We start from the raw sequence: 16,687 nt of genomic DNA on the forward strand, positions 1-16,687 counted from the left end.
GTGACTGATGCACCGAACTACAGAGCAGGGCTTCCTGGTGGCTCAGAGGTTAAAGCGTCTGCCTCCAATGCGGGAGACCTGGGTTTGATCCCTGGGTCAGGAAGATCCCCTGGAGAAGGAAATGGTAACCCACTCCAGTGTTCTTGCCTGGAGAATCCCATGGATGGAGAATCCCATGGATGGAGAAGCCTGGTAGGCTACAGTCCACAGGGTCGCAAAGAGTCGGACAGGACTGAGCGACTTCACTTTCACAGAGCAGGACCACCCTCTGCCCAGGGTAGCCCTCTAAGTGCCTGAAGCCTGAACAACAGAAAAGGACCCCAGGCAAGGGATCCCTCTAAGTGCGTGCCTGAACGGGCGGAGCTACAAAGAAAGACTGGCCAAAGAGGCCTTCTGAGCACCAGCTACAAGAGGCTGGAAAAAAGCCTCTGATCAGGCCATAACTCCTGCCGCAGAGGCAATCCGTGTCCCTGCACACTTGGCACCACCACGGTTCCCCAGGCCAAGCAGCTGCACCACCTTCACACACAACCCTCACTGGGGCAGAGCTCCCACAGGCCAAAAAAAAAAAGGTGTGTTCATGCGCCCAAGGTCTCTTTGGTCCTGTTCGACTCTGCGACTCTGTAGACTGTGGCCTGCCAGGCTCCTCTGTCAGAGAGGGGGTTCTCCAGGCAGGGATACTGGAGCGTATTGGCCAATACTGGGTGCCACACCCTCCTAAGGCTGTATTTCCTGATGCCCTAGCTGCCAACACCCCTGAGTACCTGGTGCTGCCAGAACCCCTGCAACCCAAGCAGCTGCACCACCTCCACACCTGGCCCTCACAGGGCAAACCCAAGTCCTCCAGGGCAGCCTCAGGACCTAAACCCCAGTGGATGACCCACATGCAGAGGTGGAAATAAAACCACAATTGAAACTCAGGGGCAGTGTGGCTGGGAAGAAGACCCAAAACCTTCCCACCAGCTGTACAAGCTGCAGATTACATCCACACAATCAACTAGGCAGACTCTGTGTCTATGGAATGTATAAAAGGCCACTGAGAGCTCCCACAAAAGAAAATGCACTAGCTCTGATAGCTGCGGACATTGGAGGCAAGAACACACAGGAATAGGACCAGATGAGAATCTGAGCTGCCCCCACAGCAGGTCCAGTGATCAGCACAGTGCTGGAGGGCATCCTAGGGAGGTAAGGTGGACTGGGATTCTCAGCGCAGGAAAGGACTCTGACAGCAGTGACTCAAGATAAACCTTTATTATTTTCAGTTTTTGACTTGTTCTGTATATTCTCTTGGATTTTTTTCTTTTTTCCTTTTTTCCCCCCTCTGTTGTAGTTCTCAATTTTATTGACACTGAGAAATCCAAAGCCAGAAGGCTTTTGAGCCTTTTCTTATTTCCTCAGGCACATTTTTTATTGTTGTCATAAACTTCTGCCTCTATGTTGGCCTTTTGCAGTTCTGTGGAGTTTTCCTCTTTTATTTCTTTTATTTTTAATTTTAATTTTTTAAACCTATTATTATTTTTTCTACATTTATTCCTTTGTTTCCTTTTCCTACTGTTCTTTCCCCTTTGCAGTTAATCTTTCACATATATAAATCTTCTTCATCTACTTCTATTTAACTTGGCATATCTATTCCTTCTTTCTTTTCTTAATCTCCTTTCCTCTCAAAATATTTGTTAGTTTTATTTTCATTGCTTTATTCCCCAATTGGATGACCCACCACATAGAGTAATGTAAATAAAAGCAAAAGTAAACAAGTGGGACCTGATTAAACTTCAAAGCTTTTGCACAGCAAAGGAAACTATAAGCACGGTGAAAAGACAACCCTCAGAATGGGAGAAAATAATAGCAACTGAAACAACTGACAAAGGATTAATTTCCGGGATATACAAGCAACTCATACAGCTCAATGCCAGAAAAACAAACAGCCCAATAAAAAGTGGGAAAAAGACCTAAAGAGACATTTCTCCACAGAAGACATACAGATGGCTAACAAACACATGAAAAGATGCTCAACATCATTCATTATTAGAGAAATGTAAATCAAAACTACAATGAGATATCACCTCACACCAGTAAGAATGGCCCTCGTCAAAAAGTCTACAAAAAATAAATGCTGGAGAGGCTGTGGAGAAAAGGGAATGCTCTTGCACAGTTGGTGGGAATGCAAACTGATACAGCCACTATGGAAGATGCTATGCAGATTCCTTATGACCCAGCAATTCCACTCCTAGGCATATACCCTGAGAAAACCAAAACTGAAGAAGACACATGCATCCCATTGTTCACTGCAGCACTATTTACAAAAGATAGAACATGGAAGCAACCTAGATGTCATTCGACAGATGAATGGGTAAAGAAGTTGTGGTATATAAACACAATGGAATATTACTCAGCCGTACAAAGGAATGCGTTGGAGTCAGTCCTAATGAGGTGGATGAACCTAGAACATATTATACATAGTGAAGTAAGTCAGAATGAGAAATATAAATACCATATTCTAACACATATATTGCATGGGAACCTGGAATGTCAGGTCCATGAATCAAGGCAAATTGGAAGCAGTCAAACAGGAGATGGCAAGAGTGAACATCGACATTCTAGGAATCAGCAAACTAAAATGGACTGGAATGGGTGAATTTAACTCAGATGACCATTATATCTACTACTGTGGGCAAGAATCCCTTAGAAGAAATGGGAATAGCCATCATAGTCAACAAAAGAGTCCAAAATGCAGTACTTGGATGCAATCTCAAAAATGACAAAATGATCTCTGTTTGTTTCCAAGGCAAATCATTCAATATCATGGTAATCCAAGTCTATGCCCCAACCAGTAACACTGAAGAAGCTGAAGTTGAAAGGGTCTATGAAGACCTATAACACCTTTTAGACCTATAACAACCCAAAAAAGATGTCCTTTTCATTATAGGGGACCAGAATGCAAAAGTAGGAGGTCAAGAAACACCTGGAGTAACAGGTAAATTTGGCCTTGGAGTACAGAATGAAGCAGGGCAAAGGCTAATAAAGTTTTGCCAAGAGAACACACTAGTCATAGCAAACACTCTCTTCCAAAAACACAAGAGAAGACTCTATCATGGACATTACCAGATGGCCAACACCAAAATCAGGCTGATTATATTCTTTGCATCCAAAGATGGAGAAGCTCTATACAGTCAGCAAAAACAAGATTCAGAGCTGACTGTGGCTCAGATCATGAACTCCTTATTGCCAAATTCAGACTTAAGTTGAAGAAAGTGGGGAAAACCACTAGACCATTCAGTTCAGTTCAGTTCAGTGCAGTGCAGTTCAGTTGCGACCATCTCTTTGCGACCCCATGAACTGCAGCATGCCAGGCCTCCCTGTCCCTCACCAACTCCCAGAGTTCACTCAAACTCATGTCCATCGAGTCGGTGATGCCATCCAGCCATCTCATCCTCTGTCGTCCCCTTGTCCTCCTGCCCCCAAGCCCTCCCAGCATCAGAGTCTTTCCCAGTGAGTCAACTCTTTGCATGAGGTGGCCAAAGTACTGGAGTTTCAGCTTCAGCATCAGTCCTTCCAATGAACATCCAGGACTGATCTCCTTTAGGATGGACTGGTTGGATCTCCTTGCAGTCCAAGGGACTCTCAAGAGTCTTCTCAACACCACAGTTCAAAAGCATCAATTCTTTGGCACTCAGCTTTCTTCACAGTCCAAATCTAACATCCATACATGACCACAGGAAAAACCATAGCCTTGATTAGATGGACCTTTGTTGGCAAAGTAATGTCTCCACTTTTGAATATGCTACCTAGGTTGCTCATAACTTTCCTTCCAAGGAGTAAGTGTCTTTTAATTTCATGGCTGCAATCACCATCTGCAGTGATTTTGGAGCCCCAGAAAATAAAAGTTTCCACTGTTTCCCCATCTATTTCTCATGAAGTGATGGGACCGGATGCCATGATCTTCTTTTTCTGAATGTTGAGCTTTAAGCCAACTTTTTCACTCTCCTCTTTCCACTTTCATCAAGAGGCTCTTTAGTTCTTCTTCACTTTCTGCCATGAGGGTGGTGTCATCTGCATATCTGAGGTTATTGATATTTCTCCCGGCAATCTTGATTCCAGCTTGTGCTTCTTCCAGCCCAGTGTTTCCCATGATGTACTCTGCATATAAGTTAAATAAGCAGGGTGACAATATACAGCCTTGACGTACTCCTTTTCCTGTTTGGAACCAGTCTGTTGTTCCATGTTGAGTTCTAACTGTTGCTTCCTAACCTGCATATAGGTTTCTCAAGAAGCAGATCAGGTGGTCTGGTATTCCCATCTCTTTCAGAATTTTCCAGTTTATTGTGATCCACACAGTCAAAGGCTTTGTGTGACCTAAATCAAATCCCTTATGATTATACAGTGGAAGTGAGAAATACACTTAAGGGACTAGATCTGATGGAGTGCTTGATGAACTATGGATGGAGGTTTGTGACATTGTACAGGAGACAGGGAGCAAGACCATCCCCATGGAAAAGAAAGGCAAAAAAGCAAAATGGCTATCTGAGGAGGCCTTACAAATAGCTGTGAAAAGAAGAAAAGTGAAAAGCAAAGGAGAAAAGGAAAGATACACCAATGTGAATGCAGAGTTCCAAAGAATAGCAAGGAGAGATAAGAAAGCCTTCCTCAGTGATCAGTGCAAAGAAACAGAGGAAAAGAACAGAATGGGAAAGACTAGAGATCTCTTCAAGAAAATTAGAGATACTAAGGGAACATTTCAAGCAAAGATGGGCTCAATAAAGGACAGAAATGGTATGGACCTAACAGAAACAGAAGATATTAAGAAGAGGTGGCAAGAATACACAGAACTGTTCAAAAAAGATCTTCACAACCCAGATAATCATGGTGTGATCACTCACCTAGAGCCAGACATCCTGGAATGCAAAGTCCAGTGGGCCTTAGGAACCATCTCTACAAACAAAGCTAGTGGAGAAGATGAATTCCAGTTGAGCTATTTCAAATCCCAAAAGATGATGCTGTGAAAGTGCTGCACTCAGTATGCCAGCAAATTCAGAAAACTCAGCAGTGGCCACAGGACTGGAAAAGGTCAGTTTTCATTCCAATCCCTAAGAAAGGCAATGCCAAAGAATGCTCAAACTACTGCACAATTGCACTCATCTCACACACTAATAAAGTAATGCTCAAAATTCTCCAAGCCAGGCTTCAGCAATACGTGAACTGTGAACTTCCAAATATTCAAGCTGGTTTTAGAAAAGGCAGAGGAACCAGAGATCAAATTGCCAACATCCGCGGCATCATCAAAAAAGCAAGAGAGTTACAGAAAAACATCTATTTCTGCTTTGTTGACTATGCCAAAGCCATTGACCGTGTGGATCACAATAAACTGTGGAAAATTCTGAAAGACATGGGAATACCAGACCACCTGACCTGCCTCTTGAGAAATCTGTATGCAGGTCAGGAAGCAACAGTCAGAACTCAACATGGAACAACAGACTGGTTCCAAATAGGAAAAGGAGTATGTCAAGGCTATATACTGTCACCCTGCTTGTTTAACTTATGTGCAGAGTACATCATGAGAAACGCTGGGCTGGATGAAGCATAAGCTGGAATCAAGATTGCTGGGAGAAATATCAATAACCTCAGATATGCAGATGACACCACCTTTATGGCAGAAAGTGAAGAACTAAAGAGCTTCTTGATGAAAGTGAAAGACGAGTGAAATAGTTGGCTTAAAGCTCAACGTTCAGAAAATTAAGATCATGGCATCCAGTCCCATCACTTCATGGCAAACAGATGGGGAAGCAGTGGAAACAGTGGCAGACTTTATTTTTTGGGGGGCTCCAAAATCACTGCAAATGGTGACTGCAGCCATGAAATTAAAAGACGCTTACTCCTTAGAAGAAAAGCTATGACCAACCTCCTCCATCCATGGGATTTTTCAGGCAAAAGTACCGGAGTGGGTTGCCATTTCCTTCTCCAGAGTATCTTCCCAACCCAGGGATCAAACCTGGGTCTTCCACATTGTATACACACACTTTACCGTCTGAGCCACCAGGGAAATCATGACCAACCTAGACAGCATATTAAAAAGCAAAGACATCACTTTGTCACCAAAGGTCCATCTGCTCAAGACTATGGTTTTTCCAGTGATCGTGTATAGATGTGAGAGTTGGACTACAAATAAGGCTGAACGCCGAAGAATTGATGCTTTTGAACTGTGGTGTTGGAGGAAACTCTTTAGAGTCCCTTGGACTGCAAGGAGATCCGACCATCCATCCTTAAAGAGATCAGTCCTGAATATTCATTGGAAGGACTGATGTTGAAGCTGAAACTCCAATCCTTTGGCTGTCTGATACGAAGAGCTGACTCATTTGAAAAGACCCTGATGCTGGGAAAGATTGCGAGCAGGAGGAGAAGGGGATGACAGATGATGAGATGGTTGGATGGCATCACCGACTCAATGGACATGAGTCTGGGTAAACTCCAGGAGTTGGTGACGGATAGGGAGACCTGATGTGCTGTGTTCATGGGGTCGCAAAAAGTCAGACACACCGAACAACTGAACTGATCTTAACTGACCACATATATACAGAATCTAGAAAAATGTTACTGAAGATTTTATTTACAGGGCAACAATGGAGAAACAGACATGGAGAATAGACTTATGGACATGGGGAGAGGGAAGGAGAGGGTGAGATGTATGAAAAGAGTAACATGGAAACTTACATTACCATGTGTAAAATAGACTGCCAATGGGAATTTGCTGTATGGCTCAGGAAACTCAAACAGGGGCTCTGTATCAACCTAGAGGGGTGGGAGTTGCAAAAGGGGGGGGATATATGTATACCTAGATCTGATTAATTTTGAGGTTTTTGGGACTCTGTGGGAGAGGGAGAGGGTGGGATGATTTGGAAGAATGGCATTGAAACATGTACACTATCATGTAAGAAACGAATCACCAGTCTAGGTCAATACAGGATACAGGATGCTTGGGGCTGGTGCACTGGGATGACCCAGAGAGATAATATGGGGAGGGAGGTGGGAGGGGGGTTCAGGATTGGGAACTTGTGTACACCCATGGCGGATTCATGTCAATGTATGGCAAAACCAATACAGTACTGTAAAGTCAAATAAAGTAAATTTTTAAAAAAACAGCAATATTCTGTAAAGCAATTATCCTTCATAAAAAATATTAATTTAAAAAAATATATAAGGGAAAAAATTGTAGGAAGGAAAAAAAGGTCTAAAAAGAAAGCAAACAGAAATGTAGACATTTAGGACAAGTTAAAATAACAAGGACACTCAAAACAGGTCTAAATATACAAAGGAAACAATTAGATTTGAGTGAAACTAAAATAACTTAAGAGAGGCAATACAGGGGGCAGGAATGCATATCTTCAAAATTCTTAGAGAATTAGCTGAGTATTTAAACTGTTTCATATGTAACGCAAACTATTTCTTGTGTAACTTCACGTGTACTCTTACTTGAGTCTTTAAACTTTTTTTCACTTGTAACTCTTACTAAAACAAATACTTAAAGAGTATGAAGAGAACACATAATTCATAAGAGCTGGACTTAAACCCCCTGCAGCTGGGGCAGTCTAGCTCAGTGAGCTCGAGGCACTATTTGCATCCTATGACGCTCATGCAAAGCAGGGCCTCTTCCACAGAAGACATTCGAGGAATCGCCATTTAGAGAAAAAGAACCAACCACTCTATTAAAAGGTGTGAACTTCTTCATTGTCATTTGCGTCTGATGCAAGTCCAGAGTTGATACGGTCCCGTTAGGAAAAATTTCAACTTTCTACTGCTTTTCCTCACATAGTTGTAACTAAAGTGAGTCCTCTGCCAAACACAAGGTGTGGCAGGGCTGATGCCAGACTAATGGACCTGTCAGAGTTATTAAAATGACTTCCTCAGCTGATTTCACATCTTCTTTTTCCAAACCTATATAAGAAATCAGTACTTTTTGTCCAGATATAAAGACTCCAGCACACAACTGTGAATAACTGATGGATTGATAAAACTTGCAATGTTTATGCATCAAACACAGACAACAGTGCATGAAGAGAGCAATGCTTGTGCTGGTTCACAGTATTTCCATCTTTTACTATTATCAAACACATGTTCCAGATATAATTGCTTTGGCTGTTTCTAAGGTGATACACAAAATAGTTAGCTATATTGAGTTCTTTCTTCCTGTTTACATAATCTGAGGCAGAGCCAGAGATGTCTAACATTCAAGCATCTGTTCCTATTCCTTGTATACAGGTCCTGAGATCGAGTTTATTTTAGTCGTAGGGAGCAAAATTAAAACACAGATGAAAGAAAACAACGGCAGTTCAGGAAGAGCCAACGTACCTTCAACATGTAGTAGAAGGGGAACCAGGACAGGAAGAGGTCAGAGAAGAATTCGACAATGCTGAACACACCATACACTACCCAGTAGGTCAGCCACTGGGTGTCGTCTTCTTTGTTGGGGCTTTCTATGGCTTTCATTCTGAAAGGCAATACAAAAGCAAGTGTATTATGCAGTAAGATCTCAAGGAGACAGTTTCGATCATTATACTTTCACGCTGCCCTCCAACACCAACTGAAAAACTCCGGCAATATATGTACCATGACAGCAGATGCGTGAATTCAACATGAAAACAGACGGCAACGTAGAAATATCAAGACGAGCTATTATAACTACTCGTTACCAGTCCTCTGGTCACCAGAGATGCCAGTACCGTTGTCCCATGAGTCCCCACCTTGCCTGAGCCTCCACCACAGCTCCAGGAAATAGCACTGCTGCTGCCAAGTCGCCTCAGTCGTGTCCGACTCTGTGCGACCCCACAGACGGCAGCCCACCAGGCTGCCCCGTCCCTGGGATTCTCCAGGCAAGAACGCTGGCGTGGGCTGCCACTTCCTTCTCCAGGAGACAGCACTAATGAGTGGAAACTAGAATGACCCCCATTTCCAAGTGGGGTCCTGCCGCTAGGGACATATCAAGAATTCACTCACACACTCCAGTTCTTTGCACTTTAACTGAAGTACATCATGAGTGAGTAGGCATTTCAATAAACAATATCTTGGGAAACATAGTTCCAGAATGTTTTCCAGAGTTCATAACATACTTCGTAACAAAACTAACATACTTTGTGAAAACTAAAATTGGTTCTATCGTCATGTGATCCTCAGGCGGTGAACTTCCCTCCCCTTATCAGTTAACACTAGGACTTTCTCAGTTATCAACTACTTCTTAACAAAATTCATTCTGTAAATAAATAGAACTAAATTTAGAATAACCTTCTTTTACTTCTCAATCAGGAATTTCTTCTAGTCCTAAAAATCCCTTCATTCTAAGACCCAGTTCCATAATATTTTATCCTATCCTGACATGTCTGGATATTTATCGTAACTGAGCTGGACTGCATCAGTAAACTAGAAGAAATATGAATCTTGCTTAGCTTATGCAATGAGTTAACTACTGAAAATACACTGACTACTTGGTAACAGGGGTTCGCCAAAGAAACAGTCTGATGAATCATGCTGAATCATCCCCTAAAAAAGCCTCTGAATTAACCAGAGGCAGCCATGGGTGTATGTGTGCCTGCCTACATGTGTGTTTTAAGAAAATGACCAAGTGGGGAAAAATTATAGCTGACTGAAATGACTGCTAATGACATGAGGAAAAGGCAAGGAGAGGGTGATGATGTGAATGTGCTTTGAACATCAAGAGTAAATACAGAATCACAAAATAAACTGAAGAGAGCTAATTATGAAATAATGGCTTGTCACATGTAGACTGTGTCTGTGTTTTAGCTTTCCTCAGGTAGAAATTAGCTGATGTAATAGAAGCCAAAGGAAAAAGTAGGCAAGCATGTGAACCAAAGCGCTAATAAATGTACATCCATTACATGGAAGGTTTTTTTATTCCTGCTATGCTTTATTTGGCACAGAATATAGTTTATCTGGGGAAGATCCCTTGGGGGAAGGCATGGCAGCCCACTCCAGCATTCTTGCCTGCAGGATCCCATAGACAGAGGACCCTGATAGGCTACAGTCCGTAGGGCTGCAAGTCAGACAGGACCGAAGCGATGCAGCACAAGCACGCGTGGTTTATCTATTTACATTTAAGTGCATCTTTAACAATTACTAAGTATCATGAAAATTTGTTTCTTATACACCTTACCCTGGACAAAGGGGCAACAAACATTTACAAAACCACTGGTATTTTTAGTTCCATTCTGTGTCATTAATACTTTTTTTTACTGAAGTAAGGGAAAATGGCAACCCACTCCAGCGTTCTTGCCTGGAGAAGCCCAGGGACGGGGGAGCCTGGTGGGCTGCCGTCTCTGGGGTCGCACAGAGTCGGACACGACTGAAGCGACTTAGCAGCAGCAGCAGCATAGTTGATTTACAGTGTTGTGTTACTTTCTGGTGTACAGCAAAGTGACTCAGTTATATATGTGTGTGTGTCTTTTTCTATTACATTGATAGATATGATAGATATTATATTGACAGATTGATAGTCATGTCCGACTCTTTGCAACCCCATGGACTATACAGTCCACAGAATTCTCCAGGCCAGAATACTGGAGCAGGTAGCCTTTCCCTTCTCCAGTAGATCTTCCCAAACCAGGGACTGAACCCAGGTCTCCCTCATTGTGGGCAGATTCTTTACCAGCTGAGCCACAAGGGAAGCCCAAGAATACTGGAGTGGGTAGCCTATCCCTCCTCCAGAAGATCTTCCCGACCCAGGAATTGAGTCTGGGTCTTCTGCACTGCTGGTGGATTCTTTACCAACTGAGCTATGAGGGAAGCCCCGTTATATAGGTAGTTTATTATAAAATATTGAAGATAGTCCCTTGTGTGATACAGTAGGACCTTGCTGTTTATGTATTTTATATATAACAGTTTGTATTTGCTAATCCCAAATCCCTAATTTAATCTAATTACCCCTAGCCCCACCCCCCACCCTCGGCAACCAGTCTGTCCTCTGTGAGCCTAAGTTCATTTGTGCTATATTTTAAATCCCACATGGAGGGTTAGCATATGGTGTCTGTCTTTCTCTGTCTGACGTCACTTCGTATGATCATCTCTAAGTCCGTCTATGTTGCTGCAAAGGGCATCGTTTCGTTCTTTTATGACTGAGCAATATTCTATTGCACATATGGAGCACATCGTCTTTATCCATTCATCTGTTGATGGACATTTAGGCTGCTTCCATGTCTTGGCTATTGTAAATAATGCTGCTAAAAATATTGGACACATATCTTTTCCAGTTAGGGTTTTATCTAGATAAATGCCTAAAAGTGGGATTACTGGATCACATGGCAACTCTATTTTTAGTTTTTTAAGGAATCTCCATACTGTTTTAGACAATGGCTGCACCAATTTCCATTCCCAACAACACTGTAGGACTTTTTCTTTTTACCAGATTTGTACGCTGATTTACTTATTTATTTAGGCTGTGGTGGGTCTTCCTTGCTTCACCGGGGCTTTCTCTCGCTGCCGCCAGCGGGGTATATGCTTCATTGTGGCGCACAGGCTTCTCACTGCAGCGGTTTCTCTTGCTGCAGAGCAGGCTCTAGGCCTCAGCAGTTGCAGTGCGTGGGCTCAGCCGCTGCAGCTCACGGGCTGTAGAGCGCAGGCTCAGTAGTTGTGGCGCGTGGGCTTAGCTGCTCTGCGGCCTGTGGGATCTTCCCGGACTAGGAATCAGACCAGTGTCCCTTGCATAGCAGATTCCTAACTACTGGACTGCCAGGGAAGCCCTCTAGACTTCTTAATGATGGCCTTTCTGACCAAAGTGAGCTGGTACCTCATTGTAGTTTTGATTTGCATTTCTCTAATATTAGCATATTGAGCATCCTTTCATGTGCCTATTGGCCAACTGTATGTCTTTTTTGGAGAAATGTCTGTTTAGGTCTTCTGCCGATTTTTTGATTGGGTTATTTGGGTTTTTTGTTACTGAGTTTTATGGGCTGTTTGTATATTTTGGAAATTAATTCCTTATCAGTCACGTTGTTTGCAAATCTTTTCTCCTATTCTGTAGGCTATCTTTTCATTTTGGTTATGTTTTCCTTTGCTGTGCAAAAGCTTATAAGTTTGATTAGGTCCCACTTGTTTATTTTTGCTTTTGCTTCTATTGCCTTGGAAAGACCATAATTATTTTTAAAATGTTAGTCCACAGATTAAGAAACCGAAAAATAAACAGTGCCCTATGTATCTCTTCATCTGGCTATTGATTTGTTTCCTCTAATCCTTTTATAATAGATTGGTCATCTAGTGAGTTCTGTGAGTCATTCTAATTAAACCTAAAGAGGGGATGCAGGAACCTCTAGTTGACAGCCAGTTGGTCAGAAGCACAGACTAACAACCGAGGCTTGTTACAGGTGCTTCAAACGTGAGGAGGTCTTGTTGGGCTGAGCCTTTTAGCTTTGTAGTTTGATTCTGTCTCTGGGTAGACAGTGTCAGAACTGAGTTGAAGCCTCTCGGGCTTCCCAGGTATAGTGGTAAAGAACCCTCCTGCCAACATAGGAGATGCGAGAGATGCAAGTTGGATCCTTGGGTGGATTCCCTGGAGTAGGACACGGCAACCCATGCCAGTACTCTTACCTGGAAAAGTTCACGGACAGGGCAGCTTGGCGGGCTACAGTCCGTGGGGTCACAAAGAGTAGGGCGTGACTGAGGACACACACACTCGGATCCTCTGCTATTATCTGAGAGTTGCCTGTTGATATGGAGAAGCCTTTGGAATTGGGCCCTTTGCATCTTTGACCACTCTGCTGCCTTTTATTTACATTTGCTAAACAGTACTCTTGGAAAATCCCATGGACGGAGGAGCAATCCATGGGGTCGCAAAGAGTCAGACACTACTGAGTGACTTCACTCTCACTTTTCACTTTCATGCACTGGAGAAGGAAATGGCAACCCACTCCATTGTTCTTGCCTGGAGAATCCCAGGGGATGGCGGAGCCTGGTGGGCTGCCGTCTGTGGGGTTGCACAGAGTCGGACACGACTGAAGTGACTTAGCAGCAAACAGTATTTTAGCTTGTATCAGAATGAAGATTTATCAACCTTCCAGGCAACATACAGGATTCAAGAAATCCTAAGATGCAACTCTATCCTCAGGCCATTTGTAGTTTTTGGTCTTCAGCTAAAGGGGCAAAGATAAAAAATGGGAAGGATAGGAACTTAATAATTATTTAACTTAACCTTCAGAATAGCCTATGTAACAGGTAATGTTATTCTCATTTTTGAGAGAAAGAAACTGAGGCTTAGGGAAGAAAATCCACATCAGCAGGGGACCTAGAGGTGTGCTCCCACAAAGCCTGTGTCTGTCTCTTTATCCCAAGTTGTTTTCCTAGTTGGGAGAACTACTCACTACCCGCTTGCACAGCACTTATAGCAAAGTGTCTGGTACTAAGTGGGCAGTTAGTAAATGTTAGTTTCATTCATACAGATACAGAAAAGTTCATAATCTGACTTTTGGAAGGCACAAGAGTCCTCTATTGGAGAAAATCAAGGCTTGGAGAGGTCAACTTGGGCACAGAGCAGACTAACACGGGGAAAGGTCTCAACATCCAGATTCCTGAAGGGCCATTCATCCTGCTTCCTTGAGGTGGAGGACCATTAGAAGCGGACGGGATGTTCAAGTTGGTGTTCCAAGCTGGTGCCCTAGACCACCGGTTCTCAGACTTAGATGATGATCCACAATCACCTCAGGGACAGTTAAACAATGTATACACTACATTTTTATAGTGTATAAATATATAAAAACTATATACAGCAGGTCCTTCAGACCTAGTGGCTCAAGCTCTCCAACAGGCCCAAGTACGTGCTTTTAGAAACGTATGCAGGTGATTCGAACACACAGCTAAGTTTCAGAACCACAAGCTTCAAGATCCAGTGCCAGTACCACTTGGTCATATCATTTCTAAGACAGAAAAGCAAAATGACTGACTCAGTTCCAAAAAGCTATGGCCAGAGGGTAGGCGACCCCTTTCCAGCAACGGATAAGAAGCCAGGAGAGGAGAAAAGCTCGATCCTAGAGGGACTCGGGGACTGTCGCCCCAGTGGCTGGCGACAGTTCCCCTGTGCTCTCAGAGCCCTGGGCCCCGCTCTCTCCAGGCCACGTCACCTCAAACGGCAGAGCCAGCAGCAACCGTGGGCTCAGCACTACTCCCGGGTCCTGCCCACGGTCATGGCCACCTAAACTTGGTGCTGGGCCTCCTGCTCCAGGGGCACGGGTCAGGGGCATAGATCCACCTCCCTCACGCAGGCAGCAAAAGGAAGCAAGGCCTGGGTGAGCAGGAAACGGGCCTGCAGTGTGGAAGATGGTTGGCAAGCAGGCCTAAAAATTCACTGAGCAGAGTTAGAAATTGTAGACTGTTGAATTGGAAGATGTCTTAAAGTTCTAGTTCAAGTTCTACATTTTACAGACACAAAAATGAACTTCAGAGAGGAAAGAGTGATATTTAAATGACTTTCAACTCAAAGATTATAGCAGAAGAAATTACAGAACCGTGTGTTTATACATCTTTTTAAGGGCAGGATGGACTGTTTAAATAAATTTGGGTATATCCATACAGTGAAATATTTCTGAAGCCTTTAAAAGGATATTCTTTAACAGGGACAGATGTCTAAGATACAGGGCTGAGTGTCAAAAAGACATTACTAATTTTGTATTTAAAAGAAAAAAAGAAAACTATCTGTGTTTATAGACCAAGAATGGCATTTAGAAATACTTTTTTCAAGTTGAATACAGTTAATCCTCAGTATTGGGATCGTAGAATTTTGTTTTTTTAAGATCTTTCAATGAGCATGTACTATCTTTTTTAAATTGAAGCACGACTGGTGTACAATATTATATAAGTTACAGGTGTACAGTATAATCACAATTTTTAAAGGTTATATTCCATTTATAGCTATTATAAAATATTAGCTATATTTGGCATTGTACAATATATTCCTGTAGCTTATTTTATACTTAACAGTTATACCTCTTAATTGCCTAGCCCTATATTGCCCCTACCCCCTCCCCTCTCCTCACTGGTAACAACGAGTTTATTCTCTATATTTGTGAGAATATACTAGCATCTTTTAAAAATTTTTTCTATACGTGACTTACAATGTAAGTTTCAGGTGTATAGCAAAGAGCATCAGTCATACATATACAGCATGTACTATTTTTAATAACAAAAGTGAGGACAAATATTTCTATCTGGGGGGAAAAACACAGGGCACCTGACTATACGTAACTGCGGTCTCCTATGAGACTAGGTCTCTTCAGGGCCTTGTTAAAACGCTGAAGTGAACAGCAGACACATTCACTTAATGTCTCTCTTGAGAAAACTGCTCATGATTTTCTAACAAACAAACTTCCCTAACAATGATCGGACACAAGCTATTGTGTTTTAGGGCATTCAAAGTACTTCACTCCACACAGATGGCTCAGACAGTTAAGAATCTGCCTTCTTGAAGGAGACACAGGCTTGATTCCTGGGTCAGGAAGATCCCCTGGAGAAGGGAATGACTACCCACTCCAGTATTCTTCCCTGGAGAATCCCATGGACAGAGGAGCCTGGTGGGCTACAGTCCATGGGGTCACAAAAGAGCGGACACAACTGAGCAAAAGGACACTTTTTTTCACAATACATAGAATGACACAGAGGGAGAAAAGAAAGTCACACCACCCATCATATGAATTGACTCATTCTAATATCCTCCTCATGACCAACCTAGATAGCATATTCAAAAGCAGAGACATTACTTTGCCAACAAAGGTCCATCTAGTCAAGGCTATGGTTTTTCCAGTGGTCATGTATGGATGTGAGAGTTGGACTGTGAAGAAAGCTGAGCGCTGAAGAATTGATGCTTTTGAACTGTGGTGTTGGAGAAGACTCTTGAAGACTCCCTTGGACTGCCAGGAGATCCAACCAGTCCATTCTAAAGGAGATCAGTCCTGGGTGTTCTTTGGAAGGAACGATGCTGAGGCTGAAACTCCAGTACTTTGGCCACCTCATGAGAAGAGTTGACTCATTGGAAAAGACTCTGGGCTGGGAAGGATTGGGAGCAGGAGGAGAAGGGGACAACAGATGATGAGATGGCTGGATGGCATCACTGACTCAATGGAAGTGAGTTTGAGTGAACTCTGGGAGTTGGTGATGGACAGGGAGGCCTGGCGTGCTGTGATTCATGGGGTCGCAAAGAGTCAGTCACGACTGAGCGACTGAAATGAACTGAACTGAATTTCCTCCTCATTCTAATTTCCTAGAAAAAGAAATGCTAAATGGCAAAACGGTTGTCTGAGGAGGTCTTACAAATAGCTGTGAAAAGAAGAGAAGCAAGAGGCAAAGGAGAAAAGGAAAGATATACCCATTTGAATGCAGAATACCAAAGAATAGCACAGAGAAATAAGAAAGCCTACCTCAGTGATCAGTGCATAAAAAAGAGGAAAATAATAGAATGGGAAAGACTAGAGATCTCGTCAAGAAAATTAGAGATACCAAGGGAAAATTTCATGCAAAGATGGGCTCAATAAAGGACACAAATGGTATGGACCTAACAAAAGCAGAAGATATTAAGGAGAGGTGGCAAGAACACACAGAAGAATTATACACTAAAGATCTTCATGACCCAGATAACCATGATGGTGTGATCACTCGCCTAGAGCCAGACATCCTGGAATGTGAAGTCTAGTGGGCCTTAGGAAGCCTC

The 16,687-nt window shown here is 42.9% G+C and overlaps 1 protein-coding gene across 1 annotated transcript in view; it reads right to left on the bottom strand.

Moving 5' to 3' along the window:
• REEP5 (receptor accessory protein 5) overlaps positions 1-16,687 on the bottom strand; it is a 48,695-nt gene that overhangs the window by 13,571 nt on the left and 18,437 nt on the right. Inside the window, exon 3 of the mRNA XM_018053749.1 lies at positions 8,341-8,479. Within this exon, the coding sequence (XP_017909238.1) occupies positions 8,341-8,479 (139 nt within the window). The remainder of the gene's footprint in view (positions 1-8,340; positions 8,480-16,687) is intronic.

The sequence above is a fragment of the Capra hircus genome, chromosome 10 (assembly GCF_001704415.2).
Source record: "Capra hircus breed San Clemente chromosome 10, ASM170441v1, whole genome shotgun sequence".
NCBI classification, from domain to species: Eukaryota; Metazoa; Chordata; class Mammalia; order Artiodactyla; family Bovidae; genus Capra; species Capra hircus.